General features: G+C 36.5%; 1 protein-coding gene across 3 annotated transcripts in view; it reads right to left on the bottom strand.

Annotated features, from left to right (window-relative positions):
* The window catches only part of tnr (tenascin R (restrictin, janusin)), a 248,174-nt gene that overhangs the window by 57,730 nt on the left and 164,436 nt on the right, over window positions 1-26,008 (bottom strand). For all 3 annotated transcript variants that reach the window (XM_048163014.1, XM_048163016.1, XM_048163015.1), the window contains 2 exons: window positions 6,405-6,948; window positions 2,030-2,503 (listed from right to left, as the gene is read on the bottom strand). In XM_048163014.1, the coding sequence (XP_048018971.1) occupies window positions 2,030-2,503; window positions 6,405-6,891 (961 nt within the window). In that variant the 5' untranslated portion in view covers window positions 6,892-6,948. The remainder of the gene's footprint in view (window positions 1-2,029; window positions 2,504-6,404; window positions 6,949-26,008) is intronic.

The raw sequence follows: 26,008 nt of genomic DNA, 5'->3' as shown, positions 1-26,008 counted from the left end.
GATTGTCATGTACTAAAGCAACAATCTGTCAGATAACAGTCTTTTAGAATAAATTCAAGACTGTATTTGGCAAAGTGTGCAGTGTAAATTGCTATTTCTTTTTGTAGAATTAGAGTTAAAAGACTTGGTAAAAGCAGGTATAGTGCTATGTTAAAGTTTTCAATTTAATTCCTTGAATAGCACATATCTGCTAATTAAAAAAATGGTCATTGTCAAAGAAAAATCATTTTGAGCTATTTGAAATTTTCAAAAAATGAACTTCTCATCACATCCTCTTTCCTTGATTATGTCTCACCACCCCCCTCCCCATCGCTACCTGTTTGCAAAATGCTTTTTGCTTACGGTTTCATCTGCCTAATGAAATGAGAAAATTGGATAGAGTAACTGAAAGAAAAGCCATATCCTAATTCATTCCCTTGATAATATGAAGACCTAAGAGAGGAGCGAATCTTCAGAAGCTGTGTGGAGAGTAATAATTGAGCAGCCACTCGCAGTATTCCACCATCTCTCGCGCACAACACCCCACTATTTTCTCCTAATTGCAATGAAATAAGCAATTTTGCCTCCACTCAGTCTTGCAGAAAATGAGAGGGAGAGAACTGGGTTGGTAATATGATTTGCCCTTCCCTCTCGCACTCGTGAGATGACAGCTGTCTTCAGCGATGTGGGGTTTCGACAGCCTTTTCCACAGACTAGCTGTGAACCTGAGTAAGCGTGATGGAGAAATTGCTTTGGCCTGGTTAATATGACACATCTTCCCCAGTGAATGTGACTTTTGACAAATGAATGGTGTTACGCTGTGAGTTGTCACCAATTTTACAGCCATGACTGGAGGAGCGGAGGGCCTACCATGGGGTTTAGCATCTGTCGTGTGTGCCCGTAACTAGGGAAACGGACACTGTTGTTCCCAGAGAGGATTTTTATATTGATAGTGGAAACACAATATACCAGTTGCATTTAGACTTCACTTAATAAACTGGCTTGTTTATCTGCAATTGGCTTAAAGACAAAGAATATATACAATGATAATTATGTTTATATATTCTCAAACAAGCTTTTGTTATGGCTTAGTTTCTTCTTTGATGGATTTTAAATGCTCAAAGAACACAAAGTGGGTCAGACATTAAATATTCACTTGCAATATACAAGGCGGAAAGTGTGAATTATCTAGCAGAAAGTCGTTTTCCTGGGGAATGGTTAACTACTCCCTTGTACTGCTGTACTGTGTCAATGCAGCAAGCTTGTAAGTGTTTGTAATGTTAAAACGATGAAAAAATGCTAAAATTTAACAGAACAACAAATGTAATTGCTGCAAATTAAGGCAGGAATTACTGTATAAATGACAACGGATGTACTGTTTCCTTAAAGGGGGAAAAAAAAAAAATTATGGCTAATAGGAAAAAAATAGTTGCCTTATAATTTAAACCCAAAAGTCATGCATCACATTTTATTATATTTATATATTTAAATAATTTTTTCTTATTTCTAATCACTTATGTACACTGATGTGTGATTTGTTACATTATTATTATTATTATTTGTTCATGTATATTGCATAATTTTAATGTCATGTTATTATCAATGTACAGTACCGGTCAAAAACCTGCTTTCATTTGATCAAAAATACAGAACTGATTTCTGAAGGATAATGTGACAAGACTGGAGTAATGGCTGATGAAAATTCAGTTTTACATCACAGAAATAAATTATATTTTAAAGTATATTAAAATAGAAAGCCATTATTTTAAATTGTAAAAATATTTCACAATATTACTGATTTTTTCAGTAATTTTTGATCAAATAAATGCAGGCTTGATGAGCATAAGTGTCTTTCAAAAAAAAAAAAAAAAAACATTACAATAGTAATGTGTCCAAACTTTTAACCGGTACTATATTTGAAGCTACAAAGCAGATTTAAGTCAGGCTGGGTATACAGACATTATACAGTATGTCAAGTAATGAAATATACAATAAATCATTATATAACCATATATTTTACTGTACTCAACCATACACATTGAACACTGACCTGAGGTGCAGTCATCTCCTGTATATCCCTCTTGACAGGCACAGAAACCATCCTTACACACCCCTTTCTGGCTGCAGTTATTAGCACAGAAGATAAGAGAGCAGTCCTCCCCCAGGAAGCCGGATCTGCACTGGCAGGTTCCGTTCACACAGGTTCCTTGATCTGAGCAGTCGTTCAGACATCTGCCCTGCGAGCAGTCCTCCCCAGCATAGGCTTCCTCGCAGACACACTCACCATCAATGCACAACCCCCTGCCAGAGCAATCACCTGGACATCGAGGCTCCGAGCAGTTTTCACCGCCAAAGTTACGGTCGCATACACACTCGCCTTCGATGCAAATGCCCTGGCCGGAGCAGTCATCTGGGCAGCGGGGTTCAGAGCAGTTCTTGCCAATCCACCCTTCTTCACAAACACACCCACAAACCTCCATGCTGAAGGTGCCATGGCCACACTGAGGGACGAAGTCCAAGCGACCTAAGAGTGAACAAATGTGTTGAAGTTATAGAAACAGTTCACCCAAAAATGAAAGCTATCATTTTACTCACGCTTAACGTCAATGAGAAATTTTGACTGATGGTGACCGTTAAAGGATTAGTTCACTTTAAAGGTGCCCTAGATTATGTTTTTAAAAGATGTAATATAAGTCTAAGGTGTCCCCTGAATGTGTCTGTGAAGTTTTAGATCAAAATACCCCATAGATTTTTTTTAATTAATTTTTTTAACTGCCTATTTTGGGGCATCATTATAAACGCGCCGATTTTATGCTGTGGCCCCTTTAAATCCCGTGGTCCACGCCCACAGAGCTTGCGCTTGCCTTGAACAGTGCCTTAACAAAGTTCACACAGCTAATATAACCCTCAAAATGGATCTTTACAAAGTGTTCGTCATGCATGCGGCATGCATGCGTCGGATTATGTGAGTATTGTATACTGTTATATTGTTTACTTCTGATTTTGAATGAGTTTGATAGTGCTCCGTGACTAACGGCTAATGCTGCTCTGTTGGAGAGATTTATAAAGAATGAAGTTGTGTTTATGCATTATACAGACTGCAAGTGTTTAAAAATGAAAATAGCGACGGCTCTCTTGTCTCCGTGAATACAGTAATAACCGATGGTAACTTTAACCACATTTAACAGTACATTAGCAACATGCTAACGAAACTTTTAGAAAGACAGTTTACAAATATCACTAAAAATATCATGTTATCATGGATCATGTCAGTTATTATCGCTCCATCTGCCATTTTTCGCTATTGTTCTTGCTTGCTTACCTAGTCTGATGATTTGGTTGTGCACATCCAGACGTTAATACTGGCTGCCCTTGTCTAATGCCTTTTATAATGTTGGAAACGTGGGCTGGCATATGCAAATATCGGGGGCGTACACCCCGACTGTTACGTAACAGTCGGTGTTATGTTGAGATTCGCCTGTTCTTCTGAGGTCTTTTAAACAAATGAGATTTATATAAGAAGGAGGAAACAATGGAGTTTGAGACTCACTGTATGTCATTTCCATGTACTGAACTCTTGTTATTTAACAATGCCAAGATAAATTCAATTTTTCATTCGAGGACACCTTTAAAATGAAAATTACCCCAAGATTTACTCACCCTCAAGCCATCCTAGGTGTATATGAGTTTCTTTTCACAATCTGAGTTATATTAATAAATATCCTGACACATCTAAGCTTTATAGTGGCAGTGAGCGGGACCAATGAGTATAAAGCTCAAGAAAGTGCATCCATCCATCATAAACATACTCCACACGGCCTTCTGAAGTGAAGCGATTTGTTTGTGTAAGAAAATTGATCCATATTTAAGCTTCATACTCGTTTGTCCCGTTCACTGCCAATATAAAGCTCGGATGCGTCAGGATATTTATTAATATAACTCAGATTGTGTTCATCTGCAAAAAGAAAGTCATATACACCTAGGATGGCTTGAAGGTGAGTAAAGCATTTTAAAGTGAACTAATCCTTTAAAGTGCCCCTATTATGCTATTTTGAAGGTTCCTAATTTTGTTTTAGAGTTCTCCTACAATAGCTTTACATGCATCCAAGGTCAAAAAACATTTGAATTTTCTCATAATATACACTGCAGCATCAACTGATTTCTCACAGTGTCTGAAACAGTTCAATAAAGGATTCAGTCTCTCTAAACCCCTCCTTTCTGCAAGCCTACTCTGCTCTGATTGGTCCAGAGGCTTCCTCAGTACTTGATACAGTGATATGAAAGATGGCGTTGGTTTTTCAATTCCAGCACGAGTCCCCATCCTTTTGAATTGCATGCAAAGTGGATTCGCAGCACTGAAAACAGCATCTTCTCAACATCTCAACAACAAGAACCAAACTCTTCCAGGCCTCAGCTACAACTACAGTGTTTTAGGGCGGGTCAAAGTAGACGTTGTTCGCGAGCAGCCAGTGAAGAGCGTAGATTGGAATTATGTAAATTTGTTACATTGTTATGTAGGTATGTAATAGGAAGGAACAGCTCATTTTCAGCAGTTCAGAATAAGTTCTTTATTTTAGGAGAAAATAACTTTATTTGTTGTGCATTTTGATCTTTAAAACTTCAGGCCTTTTACATTCGCAAACAGCTATATTAACACTGCATGAAAGGTAATGTTTGAAAAAGCATAATAGGGGCACTTTAACACTGTGATTGAACAAGTATTTTTGTGATTTAAATAAAGAACTGGACCTGTTTGGTTCATGAATTATTCATTCAAACCGGTTTTGTGACCTGGGTCAACTGATTCATCAGATTTTAAGTGTATAACGACTTAAATTACAGCCTGTTTCTATTATTATGGGTGCCAAAACAAGTTAGCCATTTTATGATAATTTTGTTGTGCTTTTTTTGTCTTCATCCACCTCACTTTTTGTTATCCTGAACACTCGTTTAAATATGTCTGTCAAAAATGAATGCATTTTCCTCAAAAGAAACCAAATCAGAGATGTTTGGAACAACATGAGCTCGAGTAAATAATGACAGAATTCACACTGGTAGAGCTATTCCTTTTCATTCCATTTTCATCAAGTTGGACTAAAATTAAACTGAAGCAGAAAAAAAAAAATAATAATAATAATTCTGAGGCAATATCTTGCAATCTTATTTGCTCCAGCATATGTAGCCTGGTTTGATTCAGCAAACAGAGGACTTATCAAAGGCTTGAGGGGAAGACCTATCCAGCAGCAGTGCTGTAATTAATCTAGTTCACAATCTAACCTCATTTGTATAGCTTAATATGACTTTCCCTTTACTACTGCAGTGTTTCAGCTGTTTTTAGCTGCCCTGGAGGGACTCAACAGCCAAGGTTTGCAGGTGTGAATTCACTCGAGTGTCCCTTTGAGACGTTAAACAAGCACAACACTACCACCGTCCACAGTTCTGTTGTCCCTATGGGTCAATGCACAGTACAGCCTCTACTTCACTTAGCACTGCAGTCACATCATAACCGACAGAAGGACCAGGATGCACTTTTGTTTTCGTCCACTAACGAGCCAAAGCCACTTGAAACTGATTCAAGAAGTTGAGTTTAAGTAATCCACTATAAAACAACCAGGGAAGTTAAAGACACTGTCTGTTTATATAATATATCCATTGATATTTGATTATGTATATTTAGCCACAACAGGACATAATGACTCTTTTAGAACTTTTATTTTTATTATGCACGAATTGACACTTCTAAATTGATCTATGGGTTACACAACTATCTCAGGATAACTCAGTACAGTTTCCTATTTAATGACAACATAAACAGGTACAAGGAAAAATTTTGGGGGTAGAAAGTAGTAAAAATAGTTTCTGAGTTCTAATGAATGATTATTAAAAGAAACTTTACTGATTTAGTTTTATTCGAGCCTGACTGAGAAGCAAGTCTAAAATTAAAATTAGTTGAACAGTTTCATTTTTTAAGCTTAATATAGTGTTAACGTACAGTTTTAGATGGCTTATTAAAGTAAAAGTTCTCCAACAAAGAGATATTCTCAGTGATATTCTCTTTTTCTTGTCAATACTGCTGATTATATACCAATTTTGTACGTATATGTAATCCAAAGACCTCTGATAAATTGAATTAGTGCACTACTGTTCAAAAATTTGGGGTCGCTGAGAGTTGTTTTTGAAAGAAGTCTCTTCTTATGCCAATCGAGGTTGCATTTATTTGATAACGGAGTTTGAAATTCCAGATTTAAACTGCTTGAACACATCTTTACTTAGATCATTCATAAACAAAAATATATCTCTTACAAAATACCATAACAGAAAGCATGCTTAAATGATCAAATCCAGTCAGATCCCAGACACACAACATTCTATAATACTGCAGGATGTGCAAGCAACGTGTATCCACCTCAGATGCTTAAACTTACCCATAACAGAGCTCTCTCCACAGCAGCTGGAGCTACACTGTGCTCGAAGCAAGGACACCTCCCTCTCCAGCATCTCTATGCGGTTTGCCAGCTGCTCCATGGTGGTAGCCGCAGGACAAGCACAGGCCTGCTTAGGGATATTGATGCGATGGGTGAAGGTCACCTGGCTGTCCGAGTCCACTGTCTCTTCTGTGTACTCCGTCGGCATCCTGTCACTCCCAGTTGTACCTTTGTTTATCTCCGGGCCTGGTACTGCGTCTAGGTCCACTGAACAGAGTGACTCTAGAGGTACGTTGATGTTGTATACATGATTGAAGATCATGGGCTGGGTCTGGTTACTAGGGGGACCCCCACCTTCTGGAACTTGTCGTCTCACCCTTGTGGTCCTCACTAGTTTGTTGGTGGGGTTAGGAACAGCTTGAATCCCAAAGAACAGTAGAGCAAGGCTCAATATTGAACCTTGTATTGCCATGGTGCACCCCCACATCACAACTCGGGCACTAGGGCGAGATCATCAACTCCACAAATAGACCTCTGATTGGCACTGTGGACAAGAAGAGACAATTTTTAGCTCTAAAGAAAAAGAAAGAATATAGCAGGGCTCAACAACTGCAATATTTTCACTAGGCCTCCTAATGCTTTCACTGGCCTCGACACAAATATGATAAAGCTTGTATTTGACAAATATAGCAAAAATTTTAGTAATTATTAAAGGGGGGGGCTGATGTTATTTTCAATACAATCCATAATTATGGGCTATTATCTGATTGACAAGTCTTTGAGTCAATCATGGTGTGATGGAGGCACTCCTTACTATCTGGCCATCCTGAAGTAAAGGAAAGCTAAAGAGGCACTGTGTGTCCCTCTCAAGCCGCTATAAAATATATGAATAACAATACTAAAATAACACTGGTACACAACTATTTCGTAATACTTTTTGTGACATTTGCAAAATTATTTGTTATTCATACATTCTCTATTATAAAAACTTTTACAAATTTAAAAAATGACTGAGCTACGCCTGTTTGAAATCGATAAAGTCAGCAAAGTTTTCTGAAGGCTCCAAAAAAAACAACAAAACAAAACAAAAAAAAGCACCTAGCAACCATACCTTAAAATCCCTTTTTCCATGATTTCACAATTGTTTGATTAACATTAATGAAACAGGCAGCCTATATATTAAGACCTACTGTACCACATGCATCTAATATAATGTTACACATCAGAAGTTTTCACCAACAGTTAACCAAACGTTCACCTAAGACATAACATATAATGTTTGCGTGAATGCTCACCAAGACCTTTTGAAATACTGTAATTCTGTGAATATGTGTACAGGTGCTGGTCATATAATTAGAATATCATCAAAAATTTGATTTATTTCGCTAATTCCATTCAAATAGTGAAACTTGTATATTATATTCATTCATTACACACAGGCTGATATATTTCAAATGTTTATTTCTTTTAAATTTGATGATTATAACTGACAACTAAGGAAAATCCCAAATTCAGTATCTCAGAAAATTTGAATATTACTTAAGACCAATACAAAGAAAGGATTTTTAGAAATCTTGGCCAACTGAAAAGTATGAACATGAAAAGTATGAGCATGTACAGCACTCAATACTTAGTTGGGGCTCCTTTTGCCTGAATTACTGCAGCAATGCGGCGTGGCATGGAGTCGATCAGTCTGTGGCACTGCTCAGGTGTTATGAGAGCCCAGGTTGCTCTGATAGTGGCCTTCAGCTCTTCTGCATTGTTGGATCTGGCATATCGCATCTTCCTCTTCACAATACCCCATAGATTTTCTATGGGGTTAAGGTCAGGCAAGTTTGCTGGCCAATTAAGAACAGGGATACCATGGTCCTTAAACCAGGTACTGGTAGCTTTGGCACTGTGTGCAGGTGCCAAGTCCTGTTGGAAAATGAAATCTGCATCAGTTGGTCAGCAGCAGGAAGCATGAAGTGCTCTAAAACTTCCTGGTATACGGCTGCGTTGACCTTGGACCTCAGAAAACACAGTGGACCAACACCAGCAGATGACATGGCACCCCAAACCATCACTGACTGTGGAAACTTTACACTGGACCTCAAGCAAAATGGATTGTGTGCCTCTCCTCTCTTCCTCCAGACTGCAAAATTTACTTTCATCAGAGAACATAACTTTGGACCACTCAGCAGCAGTCCAGTCCTTTTTGTCTTTAGCCCAGACGAGACGCTTCTGACGCTGTCTGTTGTTCAAGAGTGGCTTGACACAAGAAATGCGACAGCTGAAACCCATGTGCGTAGTGGTTCTTGAAGCACTGACTCCAGCTGCAGTCCACTCTTTGTGAATCTCCCCCACATTTTTGAATGGGTTTTGTTTCACAATCCTCTCCAGGGTGCGGTTATCCCTATTGCTTGTACACTTTTTTCTACCACATCTTTTCCTTCCCTTCGCCTCTCTATTAATGTGCTTGGACACAGAGCTCTGTGAACAGCCAGCCTCTTTTGCAATGACCTTTTTTGTGTCTTGCCCTCCTTGTGCAAGGTGTCAATGGTCGTCTTTTGGACAACTGTCAAGTCAGCAGTCTTCCCCATGATTGTGTAGCCTACAGAACTAGACTGAGAGACCATTTAGAGGCCTTTGCAGGTGTTTTGAGTTAATTAGCTGATTAGAGCGTGGCACCAGGTGTCTTCAATATTGAACCTTTTCACAATATTCTAATTTTCTGAGATACTGAATTTGGGATTTTCCTTAGTTGTCAGTTATAATCATCAAAATTAAAAGAAATAAACATTTGAAATATATCAGTCTGTGTGTAATTAATGAATATAATATACAAGTTTCATTTTTTGAATGGAATTACTGAAATAAATCAACTTTTTGATGATATTCTAATTATATGACCAGCACCTGTATATCGGGATTGTGCGCTGTCTGAGGCGTGTTTGTGTGTGAGCTCGGATCTGTCAGTCAGTGCGAGTATGATCGTATTGTTTACATCAGCATGAGATTAAAAATCACATTTCACTGTTTCAGACTCATGCCATCGAGAAATCGCTATGAATATTCACAAAGTTTGGATGCAAAGTTAAAGGAACTCCTCTCAGAAAAAGTACAAATAAAGATACTTTTAGATGTTTAATTGCTATTTGGAGATGACTAGATGATGGCTCAATGAACTAATTTTTGTGAAAATCTCAATTTCGACCAAAATTGACATTTTTCACTTGTTTTGCCTGTAGCTCGAAATTAGCCAGTGCGCATTCCAACTCATTTTGCCAGCATGGGTCACATACAGTGGGTAAAATAAGTTTGGAATACATTAACTTTTTTTTTTTTTTTTTTATGATACGAAGTTCCAATGCAGCAATTCGCATAAAACATTGACCAGACGTTGGTATTAGCTCAAAAAATCAATACAAATAAGGAAATCATAATACTGCAATCCATAAAAAAGTTATGTGTAATAGAGTGAAATGGCATGGGAAAAAAGTATTGAACACACTATGAAAAAGCAGTACACTAAGGCAAGTCAAGAAAGCAACAAATTTCACTAAGAACCTCACTACCTCCTACCTGTGCGAATTAGAATCAGTTGGGTTAGTGCATGTTGTTAGGTTAGAAAAAGCCTTCCCAACCTCTGAATGCAAGTATTGGACATCCCATGATGGGTAGAGGCAAAGAGCTCTCCCAAGACTTTCACAACAAGATTTTTGCCGTACATAACATCGGTACTGGTTATAGAAGAATTTTCCAACTCCTAATGTTCATGTAAGCACCATTGGGGCCATTTTCCACAACTGAAATGAACATCATTCCACCGTCAACTGGCCATGCAAAGGAGCTCCTCACAAGATTTCTGATCAGGGAGTCAGAAGGTTAGTCAGAAGTGTAGCCTAAGAACCAAGGACCACTCAGAAAGAGATCCAGAAAGACTTGGAGGCAGCAGGTACAGTTGTCACAGAGAAAACAATAGGAAATGCAGTCTACCGTCACAGCCTCTATGCACGCTCACCACAGAAAGCTACATTATTGAAGGAAAGACATGTTGAAGCTCATTTGAAGTTTTCTACACAACATTTGTAAAGGTCTGAACTACTGGGAGAATTTAGTGTGGTCAGATGAGACAAAAAAAAAAAAAAAAAAAAATTGATCTTTTGGCAACATGCCATGTTTGGAGAAGAAATGGCTTTGCATATGACCCTAAAAATACCATACCAACAGTGATATTTTCGAGGTGGAAGCATCATGGTATGGGGCTGTTTCTCTTCTCCTGGTACTGGCAGAATCAATATTATTAAAGGGAAGATGAATGGAGCCATGTACTGGGAATTCTTGAGATTAATTTGTTGCCATCCACCAGGATGATGAAGATGAGACTTTGGCAGAACTTCCACCAGGTCAACAATCCAAAACACACTGCAAAGGAGAGTTTGAATTGGTTCCAGAAGAAGAAAATAAAGTTGTTAGAATGTCCCAGTAAATCACCAGACCTAAACCCAACAGAGCATTTGTGGAAAGAACTGAAGATCAAAATTCACAAGAGAGTCCCCCAGAATATTCAAGATTTAAAGTTTGGTCATGCAGGATGCACCTTGAAGCTGTCACTGCAAAAAAGACTTATTAAATACAATTTCAGTTAGTGTATTCATACTTTTTTCCTGAGTCATTTCCCTTTGTTACACATAGCTTTTTTTGGTAACACTTTACAATAAGGTTCATTAGTTAATGTATTAACTAACATGATCTAACCATGAGCAGTACATTTGTTACTCTATTTACTAATCTTCGGTAACATTAGTTAATGAAAATACAGTTATTCATTGTTTGTTCATGTTAGTTAACAGCGCATTATAATGTATTAGTAAATGTTGAAATTAACATTACGAAAGATTAATAAATGCTGTAGAAGTGCAGTTTATTATTAGTTCATATTAACTAATGAACCTTATTGTACAGCTTTATTTATGGATTGGAAAATGATGATTTCTCTGTCTGTGTAGATTTCTTAAGTTAATACTGATATCTGTTCAAAATTGTATGTGAATTGCTGCTTTGGAACCATGTTTAATGAAAAAAAAAAAAAAATGTTGACGTATTCAATACTTATTTTACCCACTGTATTATGAATTGTGTATAATGTTCAGCCCATTCTAACTAATGCTTCCAGGACTATCACAATTAATTCTTACAATTTCAACAAATGTAGACAATGTCATTTTGGTGACATATAAATCAGTTCAATTTGCAAGAACAATGCTGAGAAATCAAATGTTTATGGGAAGTGACAGCTCTTGTCAGCTCATCCAAATCCTCTCACACTGGCCTCGTTCCATCAAGCCATATTAACTGTTGAGCCCTGATATATAATCAACACAAAGCCACACCTGGTGAGCAGAATTTATATCGATTCAATATTTTTAGCTGAAATTGTTTAATTGTAGACATTTACTTACCTACAGCATATTTGATTAATTCAACTGAGAAATTTGCTGATACAGTTCATTGATTCAGTAGGAATTTTCTTTAAATCTTCCATAATCCATTATCAGCAACAGAACTCAGGACAAGAGCAAACTTTAAAATAAATCATTGAATTAGAGTGACACTTGGTCTTTGGGGCTATGGTCAGAGTGATAATCTCCTCTGACATTTTCTATTTTTCCTGGACTGGCAGACATTCTCTTCCCTACCGAAGAAACTCTTTTTATCACTGCTCAATCACCTGGATAAAAGGAGACTTAAAAGTAAATGTCCAGTGCTACATCATTTCTTATGGAATAAGAACTCATTTGTGGAGAACAAAACATCCATCCATCAAAATCAATTTCAATCACTCACTTCGCTTTAAAGAGAATCTATTATGCCTTTTTATATTTTCAACTTTCTTTGAAAAAAAGATCTGCAAAATTATAAAGCACAAGTCCAGTCCAAAGGGAGTTATTTTCTATATCAGTAAACACTGTTTCTGAACTGCCTTAAATGAAATTGTAGTCTTGATATTTCTTCTAGAAATTAACACATCACTTTATTCCTCATTTAATTAATTCCAGTCCAAAGCATATGCAAAAAAGGGGGCGGGGCCTGGTAGAGTTGTGTTAGTAGTGTGTCGTCACCATATTTGTCGACAAGTTTTCTGTTTTTCCACCCAGGATCTAATGCGGTTATGGTAAGGGGTGTGGCATTTACAAAAAAACACTGGTCCAGCTGACCAATCACAGCACACTGAGCTTTTCGAAAGGAGGGGCTTCATAGAGACTGGAACTAAACAGACTGTTACTGACAGACTGAGAAGAGAGGTGCTGCGACATTGTAAAATATATGAAAAATAATGTGTTTTGAACATTCAAGCATGAAAACCTATTCTAGTAGATTCCAAAAACAAAATTAAGACTTTGTAAAAGGGCATAATACGGCCTCTTTACACTAACAATTTAAAAGTATTTTCATATTAATTACCTAAATCTATTGAGAATTTGTCAAAAATGAATTAATATGTTATTATAGGGTTGCAGTCATATATTCCTGTCACATTTCTATCTGTCAGAGCCTGGGGGTGTGTTTAAGCGGGTTGCTCTCGTTTTATTTGTGGCACTGGACCCTGGAGCAGGTGGCTTGTTAATTCCGCCTCCATCCTGCCTCTTACATGACTGGGTGGCAAACTTCACTTTTTTTTCGCACAGAAGCGGTCTGACATTACACAACCAATTTCACACCTTCTAAATTTGCATAGTAGTAACAGTCTGCTTCACAAATTTTAGCCAAAACAAAGCTGTTTTAAAAATCACAAAGAAAAAGTCCTTTCCTCTAAACTGTTGAGATTTGAAAAATGTCTTTCCTATGGTCTAGTATTTTCTCTAATGGAGGAGATGAGAGAGACTAGAGAACCATACAGAAACCACAGACTACTGGAGAGACTGTCACATACTCTCTCTCTCTCTCTCTCTCTCTCATGAATTGCTGTGTTTTTTTACCCATGCCGCCTTCAAAGGAGAAGTCAGAACGGGTCATGCAGACAACTCTGCGTTTCTCTTGTTATAATGGGCTGATGGGAAACTTTTCTTTGACTGGAGATCTTGGCAATGCCAAGCAGCCCATTGCCTTTGAAGAGAATGGAGTGCCATCAGACTGAATGACGAAGAGACTCAATTAGCAGAGCTCTCAATTAAATATGACAGAGAAGACCACAGGGACCGTCGACTGTGCATTTTTCCCAATATCCTAATTTACTTTTCAACAGCACGTTTCTTGTTGGAATTTTTCTTTCAGTCTTTTAAAGGGATAGTTCACCCCAAAATGAAATTTTTTCCATGAAAAGCGTTCTGAAGCGAATCGATGCGTTTGTGTAAGACAAATATCCTTATTTAAAACTTTATAAAGTAAAATAATGAGCTTCCGGTGCAACAGCCACATGCATTTGACGTACGTTTACTTAGTTTTAAATAAGGATATTTGTCTTACACAAACACATCAATTTGCTTCAGATGGCCTTTATTAACCCCCTGGAGTCATATGGATTCATTTTTGTATGGATGGGTGCATTTTTTTATCTTCAAAATTGGGCAGCCATTCACAACCATTATAAACTTTGGAGGACTAAGGATATTTTTAAATATATCTCTGATTGTGTTCACATAGGAGTAAATCATAATTTTCAGTTTTGGGTGAACTATCCCTTTAATGGTTGTCCACATGGTAGAACTGCAATCAGAACTGACAGTGTGAGTGTAGGTGAGTATGAAAGAAGTAAAAGTAGCACAACTGATTTCAAAACCGATAAAGAAAAACATTTCTTGAGCACTAAATCAGCATATTGATTTCTGAAGGATCATGTGACACTGAAGACTGGAATAATGGCTGATGAAAATTCAGCTTTGCCACAACAGGAATAAATGACAATTTATAATATATTAAAATAGAAAATATTATTTTAAATTGTAATAATATTTCTGATTATTACCGTTTTACTGCATTTTTGATCAAATAAATACAACCTTGGTGAGAACAAGAGCTCTCTTAAAAAAAAAAAAAAAAATCTTACAGACCACAAACTTTTGAGCAGTAGATTTGTGAAAAGAGTCATTGCTAACAGAATTAAGAATTATGCCAATTTCCTGAGATGAAGATCTATTTTAACAGTGCCATATTACACCGCGTTCCAAATTATTATGCAAGTTACATATCAGTAAATTTTCAGTAGAATAAACATTCAGATTTTAGTTTTTCTAAGAAAATGTTGTGCAAAAGGCATGAAAACAATTAATATTATGTGAAAACTGAATGGAGATTATCAAATTATCATGAGATTTGTGAGTGATTTAGAGTACAGCAGAACTCGGTCAGATAAAAGCTTATTAATGAAAGTTCCTGTCAAAAAAATTAATTGTATTAAAAAGGCAGCTATAAAAAGCCAGTGTTGAGCAGTAAATGGGTATTTGAAGCTTCTGGTGTCTCTGGAGTCTCAAGAAGCTCTCCATGCAGGCTGGCAGTTGTGCGTAAAGATGCATTTCAGCCACTCCAAACCAAACCTCACAAAGAGAAACATTTACAGTGGGTTGTAGAAATACATGAAGACTAATTTTTAAATAGCTTTATTCACTGAATAATGCCGTACTACAATAGATGGTCTAAACGGATGGATTTCTGGATGGTTGGTGAATGGCCACCACGTTCCAACAAGACTGCGATGTCAGCAAGGAGTTAGAGGGTGATGATTTGGGCTGGAATATTGGGAAGTGAGATGGAAGGTCCCTTTAGGTTCTCTGAGGGTATCAACATTACTTTTGCAAGATATGTGGAGTTCATAATTGGTCATTTTCACAATGCACTATGCACTATCCCATGCTGCAAAAAAACACCACAGCAATAAAACTGTTTGAAAATGTATTTCTACACCCACTGTAAATGTTTCTCTTTGTGAGGTTTGGTTAATGGTGGCTAAAATGCATCTTTAAGCACAACTGCCAGCCTGCATGGAGAGCTTCTTAAGACTCCAGAGACACCAGCAGCTTCAGATACCTGTTTGCTGCTCAACACTGGCTTTTTTATAGCTGCCCTTTTAATAAAATTCATTTTTTTGACAGGAACTTTCATTAATAAGCCTTTATCTGACCGAGTTCTGCTGTACTCTAAATCACTCACAAATCTTATGATAATTTGATAATCTCCATTCATTTTTCACACAATATTAATTGTTTTCATGCCATTTGCACAACATTGGACCATTTCATGCTTTTCATCTTCAGAAAGATCTTTCTTCCTCTCCATATTGCATGAGAACTGTGACTTGCTTAATAATGTGGAACAACCTCTAAATAGGGTTTCCATAGAGCTGGCAAATTATTTTGTCTGAGATTGATACCAGTTATCTAAAAAGACATGGATAAATAAACAAAAAAACATTTTCTTAGAAAAACTAAAATCTGAATGTTTATTCTACTGAAATCTTGCTGATGTGTCACTTGCATAATAATTTGAAACGCAGTGTAATGTGCTAATATTTGGGCTGAAAATGTACTAATTAACACAATTAATTACATTAATGTTTTAACAGCTGCAACCCTTTCATTCAGTTTGCTGATAGAACTTAAAATGGAAACTGAAAATATAAAAAATAAAAGTTAATATTGTAAATAATTAATTCTAAAATAACTTTTTATTTCATTACATAGCCAAGCAAATAAATTAAAGATTTTTTCAAATACTGGTCTGCTTCAAATGAAAGTAAATTATGCTGCAGATCTGTAATTGATGAATACATGGTGGAAAGAGATGTTTTATAACTAAGAAAAGAACAATTGCATCATTATTGCCTGAATTTTATATTGGACGAGCTGATGTAAGATCCTGTATTATAATCCCCTTGGTATTTAAACAGCATTATCTGCTCTGTGGATGTTGTTGCTGCTGATAAACTTTGACCTCCTTTAGAACTATCTAAAGTTAAGTATAATCGCAAGTATAATGGCATTATTATAGTATTTAAAGAGACAGGAAATTTACAAAGTTTAAGAAAGAAATTAAGAATGCGAAGCAATATCGTCTCATTGTTGAAAAGAGCTTCACCATCTTTCTGTGAGATGACATATTCTTGTTTTTCAAAATAAGACCAGCTGCAACACAATTGAGATAATGACAACATAATTTCAGTATTTCAAATCTCTTTCTACCTCTTCATCGAGAGTTACCTATGACTCAAAGATGTTAAGAAATAAAAAGTATATGAACTGAAAACTAATTTTAGATGCTTTAGTTTTTCTTTCCAGTGCACTCCAAAACAATATAACAGCAATGAGTACAATATAGAACATTTAGAATGGGTGGATGTTGATTCAGAGTTTGCGTCATCAAGTCCTCGCAGGGGTTAGTGTCATGTCTTCAACAGGTGTTGGGGCAAAAAACAAATACCAGCGTATGCTTGTTTTTCCAGCAGTGTGCATTCTTGAATCTATTGAAACCTTGTGATGAGCTCATTTTCACCTGCACGACACATCATCCATTCTTCAGAGAACACAAGCACACCACTGATTGAAATGTCAGGGCTGAAAGCATGAATGACTGTATTTCACGATGTCATATAATTATGGCTCTTCCAGATGTTCAGGTGATACGAATACGCCACATTACAGGCTTGAAGATGAGTTGTAATTTTTCAAGCAGTAGCCTGATGGATGCCCGCATGTCTTCAAAGATAGCCGGTAATTCTCCTGTGTCCTGCTGGACAATTCTCCTATGGTTCAGTAAATGTTTGTTGTGTTCTTAAGCCAAGATTTGTTTAGAGAGAAAAGCAGGGGACTTTAAAAAAACAGAGCGTGCACAGCAGAGTTGCGATAAAGACATGTAGCCCACATGATGTTAGGGCATCAGGAGGTCAACAAAAGCATTAACCTCACACCAAGATAACAGATGGGAATGTTTGTTGGCTTCTCACTGCATTTGGAAAAGCCTTGTTGATAATGGAAAGATAGCAAGGAACACGACTGCGCACCATCGCTTTAAGAGCTACAGTGCCAACGTGATGTAAACGGTCTCTAACTGGTCTTAAAGAGTGAAAACGCCATTATAGATGAAACTGGATAAGATAACTTTGAAACACTGACAATGTCTGCCTGAAACAGTTTTAGTTGAGAGTGAACACTGCTTGCTGATTTTCTGAGCAAAATAAAAGAAGCAAGGCTTCAATAAAACCCATTTGCCTTTTTTCTTTCCTTGTTTTTCTGCTTTTCAAAAGTCCAAGTCTGTTTTCTAGTTCGCGTTAAAATGAGAACACGTTTTCCCGACCTAAACACAAGTGCCTCTGCTTCAAATAACTAGTCTGTGTTTTATCATTCATTTTAAGTTTGTTCAGTGGCAGATCCCGGCAGACAGTTCTCAGATCAACATTCACTTCTCTATCACTCATCAAGTTGCTTTCATTTCCGCTCACCGCTTAAATTATCTGTAAAAGTGGGAAACTTTTTTTTTTAAATAGTCCTCTGTTGCCTCTCACTTCGGCTGCTGTCTGTCGGCACATGCTGAAGTAGTCTGCACATGAAAAAAGTCTCTTTATTTGATAGAAGGCAGTATAGGTCAAGTTGGTTAAATACAATTTGACAAGGTGCCATTCACTGATACATTTTATACAGCTGCCATTATATATATATATATATATATATATATATATATATATATATATATATATATATATATATATATAAATATAAATAAATAACTTTTGGCACTTTGGGCCCTTTTAAAGGTGCCCTAGAACTTTTTTTTTAAAAGATGTAATATAAGTCTAAGGTGTCCCCTGAATGTGTCTGAAGTTTCAGCTCAAAATACCCCATAGATTTTTTTTAATTCATTTTTTTAACTTCCTATTTTGGGGCATAATTAGAAATGAGCCGATTCAGGGTGTGTGGCCCTTTAAATCTCCATGACCACGGAGCTCGCGCTTGCCTTAAACAACATAAAAAAATGGTCAAACAGCTAATATAACCCTCAAAATGGATCTTTACAAAGTGTTCGTCATGCCGCATGTCTAATCGCGTAAGTACAGTGTTTATTTTGATGTTTACATTGATTCTGAATGAGTTTGAGGCTATGCTCCATGGCTAACGGCTAATGCTACACTGTTGGAGAGATAAATAAAGAATGAAGTTGTGTTTATGCATTATACAGACTGCAAGTGTTTAAAAATGAAAATAGCGACGGCTCTTGTCTCCGTGAATACAGTAAGAAATGATGGTAACTTTTACAACATTTCAAATCCCTCAGTTCTCGCCATCTCCGAAAAGCCAGGCCAATGTTGATTCATGTTTTATTACGAGCTCTGTCGCATTCTTTTTTTGCCAGCAGACCCTCCTCTGTTATTATTCCCTGGAGGTTCGAGAAGATCTTTTGAAGATATGTTATGTTAATGATAAGATCTTTATGTGTCTTAATTAAAACACATTAAAAACGTAAACACTTGTAGCATCTGGAGCGATCAAACACAATTATTCAATATATTTAAGGAATTACCCATAAACTCACTCTATCAAAGTTCTGTGAACCCACCCCCCTAAAACTGCTACCAGCATCCCAAACACACAGGCAGAACTAGGTGTCCTGTTACAGATACATGGTACTTTTACGATCAGAAAGAATTTTGTCAGAGACTAGTGACTCTGACTTCATTCTTTCTGAGAAGGACAAATAAACTCTCTTAATCCTATGTATTCTCTATATAACCACTTGGGAAATGTATAAACATGTATCCAATTTTCCCATCTCATGACTTTCCTTTTATAGGCTTTATAGGCTCTATGTATTAATTCTCTCTTTTGAACAATTTTGGTATTAATGTTCCAGAGTTACGAATGTATAGATAACTGAAATCACATTGGTAACATGTTTGGTATCTATGGACTCCAACTTTCGTTTCCTATTTGGTAATTTATGTTACATGTTACTAATTCTGTGACACATTAGTATTATAAGAATCTAGAAGGTTCTTCTCTCATTCATCCAATCCAGTTTCTTATGCTAATATCTTGCTACAGAACAAAGACTCGTAAAACTTCCCTCCGAGGGGGCAACTACTTATTGGCTCAGACACCTTAAGAGGGTGTGACATCTTCACCCCTTATATTCACTGATCACAAGATCACAACCTCTCTCTTCCCTTTTACTGAAAAACTAAGATGAAGCTAGAAGCTTCTACGGAACCCCAAGCTTGTGCCAGGCTTCGACCTAGACCAGTCTAGACCTAGACTTCCATTCATCAAAGATCCTCTGAATCCAACTGGTTCTCTTTCATCAAGACAATATCAGCAAAGATTCAACGGAAGCCTCCACAAATTGCATCAGGACAGTTTTAATTCAACTTGTAGAGACATGCAAGTATCGAACTTAGTCTCATTATTTGATACATTGAGTATCCTTACCCCTTTTAAAGAAGGGCCTGTTAAAACTGATGGTTTGCTCAAGGCTGTTGATCTGCTGAATGTCCAACAATGCTGTAAATTCTTGCTTCCTGTACTCTGCTTCAGCTCTCTCTCATTCCCTTGGTAAACTGTATGCATGTATGTGTGTGAATGTTAGAGTAGTTAAGTTTAGTCTAGTTAATAAAGTCTTGTTCATGTCACATGTAAAGTTGTCTGTGTTTTGCGCTCATAAACTAGAGCCCCTATTCATGCAGATCCTGACTACAGGCTTTTAGTAGTATTGTACAATAAGATTGTTATTTCCCATAACCTGGAAATGAACATTTCTTAGAATTAATAAACAATTAACACTGTGTGTTCATTAGACAACAGGTTAATTGATTGTAACATTAATTTTATTACATTAAGTTAATTGTATTAACTTATCCAAATATTTATAATTAATTATAACTAGTTATGATTAATTATTCATATTTATTTTGAGCTAATTTGCTACACACTACAGCTATGTCATACGCCGGAACTCGACTCTCTCATAAACGTGGACAGATGTTACTGGAAGCTATTGATAACAGTTTATAAAGTTATAATTATGGATATTTTTCTTACAAAAACGCATCACTTTGCTTCAGAAGGCTTCGCTTTTATAACCGTATGGATTACATTTTTGGGCTTCAAAAGAAAAGAAAAAATGGCACCATTCACTCCCATTATAAAGTTTGGAAGAGACAGGATATTTTTTAATATAACTCCAATTGTGATTGGCTGAAAGAAGAAAGGATTGAGGGTGAGAAAAAGTTATGGGATAATTTTCATTTTTTGGCTGAACTATCCCTTTAATGCGGTCTGATATTTTATTCCAACATTTACTCTGGATCAGAGGCTTCCGCAAAATATTTAGTTTATACATAGAGTTACGCTTTAAGTTTAATGGTGCAACACAAAAATATTTAGTAGTGCATAATTTAGTGCCCATTTATGTCAAAACTAGGCTAAGTTGTAACTTCTGCACAGCTGGTGCAGCCAGCCCCTGGTCTTAAGTCTCTCTCTTCCCTCATTTTACAGGATGTTTCCAGCTGGCCATGGTGCATCTGGCAGCAGGTTAGTAGAGTTCTTCCTTTCTTTCAAGTTCGTCTAATCTAGATTCACTATATGTCACGTCTGAGAGAACATGAGGAGCAGTTCCCCTAAGAGACAGCTATGCCTCATCCATCTCTTTATCCCTCTCTGGAGAGTCCTCTTTCTCTCGCTCTGTCTTTCTCAATCTCTCTTACTTCGACATGTTTTCCTCATACTACTTCCTGTGGTATCTTCTGCTTGCACTTGCTATATTTGACATGAAGAGATGTCTGTTTTGCATGTGTAAGGAGCCGTACTACGACTTTGCAAGTTGAGTGTTACCCTCAGTCAGACACAGTCATCTAGGTGGATGGCTGGGGGTTCTGCAACCCCTATTTGTGCAGGTTAATGTGCAAACACCTCGATGTGCATGCAAGCTGGCCTCGGCCCGGCTCACAAATGCCCCTGCAAGAGAGCTCAGCCCTGCAACATTACCATTCTATTCTCATTATTCCGACGGTGCCTGCCAAATTGCCTTGTCTTTCAGGATCATTGGACACTGTTCATTTCCAGCACCTGCGACCCAGCGGGTTTCACTTCTCAGCCTCCTTCACACTCACACTCAAGAGTTCCCAAGGCAACGTGGATTTCAGCATGTTGGGACGCAAGGAAACCGTGTTTTAGAAAAGCACAATGTGAAGGCCACACTCCTTTTCACAAAAGGGGCTGCTAGTCACAGACGTTGCTAAACATTTTCTCCTCGTCTCTAAAGCCCTGTTTACACCTGGTATTAAGATGCGTTTTGCTCGATCGGATCACTAGTGGATGAGGGGGAGACCTGGTGTTTTAATCCATCTCTTTTGTCCACTTTCAACCACTTCCTGATGGTGTCCTGATTTCTCTTAGGATCTATGGGCGGGTAAATGTATGAGTTTTTTCAGATCTTTTGATCTACTGGACAAAATAAGCTCATGCAATCTACATATGAACGGCTGAAGATGATGGAAAAACATATGGAGAGCAGCAGCTTTCGTTTCTGCTCTGACAGCCGCAAGACCACGCCGAACGCTGTGAGTGTGTGTTAGAAATCAGGAATGGTGAGGGAACATTGTGCTTGGTAATTCAATTTCTGTAATTAAATTTATAATTACACTGTTGTCCCATCCCTTACACCTTAACCCACCCTTAAACCTAACCATACCACCAAACCTGTCCCTAATCATACCCATGTCCCACCTCAATAGCAACAAACGTGTTTTGCAATACAATGAACACAATAAGCACATTGTAATTATTTTTTGATTAAAGTGTATAGTAGTTAAGGCCACCTAATATAAAGTGGGACCATTACGTTTGTATTTTCTAAACACACTTATGCATGAATTATTAAATCTTGAAAGAAAAAAAAAGTTTCTGTCTATTGAAAAAACAACAACAAACAAAATAAAAACAATAGTAAATATACTAGAGGTTCTTTCATAAGCAATGTTGAATTTGTGTCAAATAAAAATAAAACAGAGTATAGTCATATAGAATTATGGAAAAGGTCAAACTTGTGGTCATTTGCATGCAACAATTGTACCAAAACATTGTTGAATAGTCTTTTGTTGGTGACTCATGACAGTTGTGTTTTTTGTTTATTTTTTTAACTGTCCTTTGTCCTTGCTCTGTTTGCGCCTGCCAATTTCTTGCATGAGTGAATTGTGAATAGAGAAATGTGATTGACTTAATTTTATGCTTGAGTTTTCATTTTCATTTCAGAATAAAGTGGGGAAACTGTTGAGTTTAGACCTGGCTTGGATTAGAGTGATTCATAATAGAAAAGATATATATATATTCAAAAGGTGTGTACTGTCATGCTGGTACTATTCTGAATTTAAAAGGAAAGACTAAGGAGTAGCTATTTTCAGCCGCTCTTAAGAGAAACCGGGAGGTAAAAATGCATGTCATCACACCAAAACCTCTAAGTAAAGGGAGAAGAGAGATGTTCAAAGACTTCATTTACATTCAAGAAGCTCCCTGCACAAAGTGTCCATCCAGTTCCTCAATCCACCAATCCAGGTCTCAAAATAACTGTTCATAAACTGCAAAATATTGCTATAGCTCAAGAAAAGCGCCATTCAGAGTCAGAAAATAGTCCAAATAGAAGAACTGGCTCGCTTTCAATTCATGAGATAACACTGGAATGGAAGAGAAATTTACGATTCCAAGAAATTCAACAATCAAATTACAGAACAAATTCAAAACATAAATAATGAACATAAAATATTCATGAATTTTGACTAATTATGCCTATTGTCTGATATGTCATTTTCTTCTCAGCTAATTAAACTAATACATTCAATACTGTCAAAAAAAATAAAAAAATAAAAATAATAATAAAATAAAAACAATCAGTTACGAAGAAAGTGTAAACTGGCGCCACGTCAGTTACACTTTTTCCATAAGTTGAATAGGGAAGGCGTAGGACGTAGCGTAAGCTTTGTGAACTGCAAGAGTTTTACACTTTCTTCGTACGTCGAATATGGAAGACTGTCTGGCGGAAGCTAGATATTTTACTTCATAACTTGTTTAAATATGGATATTTTTTTTACACAAACACATCACTTTGCTTCAGAAGGCCTGTATTAACCCCCCGGAGCACACGTTTATGATGGATGGATGTGGATGGAGACACTCTCTTCAGCTCATACTCATTGATCGTTATCACTGCCAATATAAAACTCGAATGCGTCAGGATATTTATTAATATTTCTCTCATTATGTTCATCAGAAAGAAGAAAGTCATGGGTCAACAGTGTAATTTAAATGTAATTACAGAAATTAATTACAGATGTAATTGCATGCAGGTATTTTTAAAATATAAGTACAACGTAAAATCATGTATGTACACAATAAGTGCATTGTATCAAATGAATATTTTAAATGATATTACATAGGACACCTAATAAAGTGGGACCATGTAATAAAATACACTGATTATTAAAATAATATTTCAGAATGATAACATATTTATGTGTAATTCATACTGAAAAATTACAGTAGTTCTTAAATTTGTAATTCACTTCTGTGCCATATATACTACCTCAATTTAAATTCAAGAACTGAATTGGCATTCTTAATTTACTTCCGAATGGCACACAACCTGTTGGCATTTTAGGCTTGTTTGTCTCATTCTGATTGTCTTGAAAATACTGCAAAAGTTTTTGGTTCATTTTCATGCCAAAAGTTGAGTCAAACTCATCACTATGATTTTCAGCAGTCCTGGCACAGTAGCACAGCCCATTATAACTGCAAAACATCTGACGACTGCCTTTGTCTGGGTTAGACCTTGAATTATTGCATCACTGAAATACTGATTACAATGAAGTCCTGCTATGTGTAGTTCTGTGCTGAGCAAGTTTGGCAAGATATGAATAAATCTTTCATAACTTTTTGAATATATCAGAAGCTTTTACTGCCTCTCGGGCAGAGTGTTTGTATTGATATCATTGCTTGTGCTCTCCCCCTATAACACAATGTTTCTCTCTCTTATATGTCAGTAAATCGAATAACTTATCAGAGGCTATGTATGACAAAGCATAATACCCACTTTCCTTCAAGTTCAACCTCCTCTGAAAGAGTTATTATCTGCCATCCCTTTCTGAAGGATATTTACCTTTCATCTTTTTCTCTCACAACCCTCTATTTCTTTTACTTCCCAAACTGACAGTTATTGTTGGGCTTTCATAAAAGACAGAAAGGTCTCTGTTCTATATCAGGAATAGAGTAAAGTTACCTAGAGGACAAAACCTATCACATCTGATACTAAGCATATCTTATATGTGCATGTAGCACTGCTTTGTCATATTTATATTATTTGAAGTTCAACAGTAGTGTGTGTATACTTGATCAGGGGTGATTTTTTCCTTCTTTTTCTTTTTTGCACATAATATTAGATTTCAACCAATATGGCATACAATATTTACAGCCCTGTTACTGCACATAAAATCTGATGATCTTTATATAATTCCAGTTGGGGAAACCATATCCAAAATTTATGATTTCTGATATTTATATGTCTGATATATATGACATAGTTGATTTTTTTTTAAAGTAATGTGGTGGATTAGATCGATATTTTACAGGAAGAAACTTCACACTTTAAAGTAACTCAAAAGTGAGACTGAAAGAAGTTATTTTATTAAGCTATTTTCAACAAATATATTAAAAAGCACAACCGTTTTCAAAATTGATGATAATAATTAAAGTTTCTTGAGCATCAAATTATCATATTAGAATGATTTCTTTAGGATCATGTGAATAAATTACATATATTATAATTATATATATATATATATATATATATATATATATATATATATTTTTTTTTTTTTTTTTTAAATAATAAATATATTGTTATTAAAATAGAAAATGTCCTTAAGGAGGGAATGGAGACGTACTTCAGAAGTGAACCGACGAATTGGGATATCGCATGAAAGCCCAATTCGTCGGTTCACTTCTGACGTATGTCTCCTTTTTGGTGCTAAATAGAACCCTTTTTATAAGTTTCCATAAAGAACCATGCTTTGAAAGTGCTACAGGACCTCAACAGTGTGATAAAGGTGATTGGTAGGAATCCAGTTATGATTTGAAAGTTGAAATTTGTAGACATTTTAAGAAAGAAATCATTTACCTGCTGAGAGTAAGTTGACAGTCTATGTAATTGAATGGCTAGGATCCAGAAAACCAGTAATGATGTGGCTTTGACAGTTACAGAAAAGAAAAAAGAACCCTAAACTCTAACACAAAGAACCATTTCAGCATGTAAAGAGTTCTTCAGTGTCATGTGGTTCTAAATAGAACTGTTACTACGTGTAAAGAACCTTCAAAGAACCATCTTTTTTTAGAGTGTATATAGTAGTATACATATCCTTCTAAAAATCCAACATCTCAGTGATGGTCCAAAGATTCACACACCTTTTGTTTTCAGCACTACCAAACAAATTTAAGTCTTTGATCATACTATATAAACTCTTTGTATGTGTATCTGTGGTTGTGTAAGCTGTCAGTAGAGATAAGAGTGTAGATATAACATAAAGCATAAGGAAAAAAAGACAGGACTGTCCCAGATGGTGCACCTGATGCTGACAGATATCGAGAGGCTGATGG

The sequence above is a fragment of the Megalobrama amblycephala genome, linkage group LG17 (genome assembly GCF_018812025.1).
Source record: "Megalobrama amblycephala isolate DHTTF-2021 linkage group LG17, ASM1881202v1, whole genome shotgun sequence".
Classification (NCBI taxonomy): domain Eukaryota; kingdom Metazoa; phylum Chordata; class Actinopteri; order Cypriniformes; family Xenocyprididae; genus Megalobrama; species Megalobrama amblycephala.
The sequence above is the reverse complement of the archived record's forward strand: the minus strand, read 5'-3'. Positions and strand labels throughout refer to the sequence as shown.